Source organism: Nuphar pumila, chromosome 12 (assembly GCF_984573655.1).
Source record: "Nuphar pumila chromosome 12, dmNupPumi1.hap1.1, whole genome shotgun sequence".
Lineage (NCBI taxonomy): Eukaryota > Viridiplantae > Streptophyta > Magnoliopsida > Nymphaeales > Nymphaeaceae > Nuphar > Nuphar pumila.
Genome location: NC_143260.1, coordinates 4,410,865 through 4,414,250, shown reverse-complemented (window position 1 = coordinate 4,414,250; position 3,386 = coordinate 4,410,865). Strand labels below are relative to the sequence as shown.

Sequence of the window (3,386 nt, the reverse complement as noted above, 5' to 3'; positions counted from 1 at the left end):
ATAAAAAGAATAAATTAATACCACTATAAAAGCTCATTAATTTTATAATAGTCGATATTTTCAAAATATTGCGGTTTCGGCATCATATCGCCCTCTCAAACTATCTTGTTCAATTTCTGACATTTATAAAAAAATATCGGCCGACATTTGTGACGAAAAGGCTACAGCAGTTCGCCAACTTCATGCATAGAGGAGCCGCTCCGAGTCTCCGACTCAAGTGGGTTGCGTGTTGCTGTTTGATGCATCCATGGGAGCTAAGAGCGACGATCTCTGCCTTCTTCCACCTCCTTCACTCTTCCCCAAACGCCCGAAACCTCCGCCATCTCCACGCCCGGCTCCTCCGAATCGGCCTCTACGACAACGTGGTGCTAAGCTCGAAGCTCGTCCTCATGTACTCAAAGCACGGACGGCTCCTCCCCGATGCTCACTCCGTCTTCCTCCACATGCTCAACAGGAACATCTACTCCTGGAACATCATTATCGGCGAGTTTTCGCGAGCCGGCCTCGCCAGAAAATCGATTTCGGTCTTCATCCAGATGCTGAATTCCGGCGAGAAGCCCGATGTCTTCACACTCCCCCTTGTCCTCAGGGCTTGCGCGATCGATACCAACCTGAGGTTGGGAATTCAGATTCATGGGTTGTGCTCGAAAGCGGGTTTTGAGATGAACTTGTTTGTTGCGTCGGCTCTGGTGTTTCTGTACGCGGGGCTAGGCAAAATTGGCGATGCGCGGAAACTGTTCGACGAAATGCCTCAACGGGATTCTGTGCTGTGGACGTCGATGTTGTCGGGGTATGCGCAGAGCGGGTCGGTGTTGGAGGCTTTGGAGGTTTACAGAGCGATGGCGGCGGAGAATTTGGAGCTCGATGCGGTTGTGATGGTGAGCCTTCTTCTGGTGTGCAGCCAGTTGGGGTGCTTGAGACATGGGAGGAGTGTTCATGGGTGGGTTGTTAGGAGGTTTGTGAGGTGGGGATTGAGTTTGGGAAATGCCCTCTTGGATATGTATGTGAAATGTGGGTGCTTTCGGGTTGCTCGTTACTTGTTTGATGGAATGCCTCAGAGAGATGTTGTTTCTTGGAGCACGATGATTGTTGGGTATGGGATTCATGGGCATGGGGAGGCAGCTTTCGAGTTGTTCGAGAAGATGAAGTTGGCAAATGTTAAGCCGAACTCAGTCACGTTTATTGGTGTTCTATCTGCGTGTGCACATGCTGGTATGGTGGATGAGGCGCTCGAGTGTTTTAGGATGATGGAGAGGTTTGGGATTGTGGGAGAGTTGAAACACTATGCTTGTATGGTGGATACGCTGGGTAGAGCTGGACTTGTGAAGGAGGCAGAGGAGTTTATACTGGAGATGCCCATGGCTGCTGATGGGGCTGTTTGGGGTGCATTGTTGGCTTCATGCAGGGTGCATGGCAATGTGGATGTAGGAGAGAGAGCAGCACGGTTCTTGCTTGAGTTGGTGCCAGGGAGAGCAGGTTATCATGTTTTGTTAGCTAATATGTATGCTGCTGCTGGTAGGTTCGAGGATGCGGAAAGAGTGAGGGATTGTATGAAAGAAATGAATGTGATTAAAAGCCCTGGGTGTAGCTCAATAGAGTTAGGAGGCTCTTTGTGACAGTCTTTATTGTGGACGTATATGCTCAAAAGTTATAACATTGAGGTTAAATTATGAGAAGTTGGATTCTGGTCTGGTGCTTGCCTTGTAAAAGAAAGAGGTGCAAAATTTGTTGGCAATCAGCCTTTAAAAAAAATTTGTTGACTATCTTCCACGGCTAAGCTCAATATGTGAATGTTGCATAGTGAAAACATTTGAACTTAGTTGCTTGCTATCAGAAGTCTTATGGAGCCATAATTTGGCATGCACGGATGTGAGACAGGCAGGTTGCATCTACTTGGACAAACATTGTTGAACATGAACAACCCTTTGTGGCTAGAGGCAGGTGCTTAGGTGGTTGCAGGCATGTTTTTTGTTGCCCTGGAACTGCTTGGTTAGTAAGAATTGATTACTGGCTGTGCTTTCTTGAGATGTCTCATGACCTCAGTAGCAAGAAACATTTGTGGCAGTAACATGAGGCAATTCTGGAGTAGCAAACTTTTATATAAGAGTTGTGCCTGAGGGATGGAGGAAGTTGTCTTTTGGACAAGGGAGCAGCTTCTTGATAAACGATGGTGTTTCAAAATGTTATCGAGTAAACAGTAAACAATTTTTATGTCAACAAGACATACTCCTTGTTTCCAGATCTTTTTGCTTATTCAATATGTTAAGTGGTAACTGCCATAGAGCTTGGGAATGCGTGTATGGCTGGGAGTGTTGCCTGGTGGGAATGGTAAAGCTGATTTGGACAAGGGAAGGGTGATGCAGTTTTACTATTCTAACTACTAATTTCTAAAGAATGTAAAGTAATGCCTCCATTTTATCAGAATGGAACATTTATGTTTAACACAATATAAAATAAAAAGTATTGTTTATCATAGCTAATGGATGGTGGTGGTGCGTATACAATATACTGAAATAATGGAGAAGGCAGGGGGGCGGTTAAAGAGCTTTCATATTAGACAGATGACAGAAATGACTAGTGAATCCCAGTGAATGGGATAACACATGGATCTGAGCTATTCATAGCATCTCGCCAGTTGTGTACAGTTGAAATGTATATAATGTACACAGGCTTGTACGTTGTGAATAACATTGATTTATGCATATAGAATATTCCACTTTAATCTCTTTATGAATTTTAGTTTAAAGTATGCTTTACTGTCCTTTAGTATTCCATAATTGTATCTAATTTGCTATGATGTTATCCAATAAAAAACATTTATATGAATTCAGTTTCATGCTTTTTCGGGTTTTCCCCTCCATTAACTTGGATGTATACTTGTAAATCATCTGAAAATGATTTCCTGAACCAGAAATGAGTTTGAAAAGTATGTATTGATGCATATGAACTTATTGAAATTTGTATCTAATTTGCTATGACTTATCCAATAAAAAACATCAGAAGTGGCTGCTATTGATAAAGTCGCCGTGATTATTTAGGAAGTCGCTGTTAATTGGGGTCACTGCTGTTGGCTGAATCAATAAGAGCAACTGGGAAAGTGGCTACTATTAGCAGCCACCCAATTTTTTGGCTGCTGAAGAGCAACAAAAGCCAGGTATATGTAGCAAAAAAATGTAGCTGCTTGACTCAATAACGGAGACATTTTTACTGATAACCACCACAAATGTAGCTACTAAAACTCCTTATCCTTGTAGTGAATAGACATAACAAAATAGTTTTTTTAAGAAAACATTTTCCAAATAAGCAAATTTTTTTAATGAAATATAGCATAAAATGGCTTCTTTGCACACTTTGTCGGATCAAGTATTTGACCTAAGAACTAGCTT

General features: G+C 42.6%; 1 protein-coding gene across 1 annotated transcript; it reads left to right on the top strand.

The window, feature by feature from the left end:
• Nucleotides 1-238: 238 nt before the first annotated feature.
• Nucleotides 239-2,826, top strand: LOC149819719 (Pentatricopeptide repeat (PPR) superfamily protein). The gene has a single exon (XM_089982822.1). It carries the CDS (start codon nt 240-242, stop codon nt 1,614-1,616), a length of 1,377 nt encoding a protein of 458 aa, XP_089838948.1. The 5' UTR covers nt 239; the 3' UTR covers nt 1,617-2,826.
• Nucleotides 2,827-3,386: the final 560 nt, after the last annotated feature.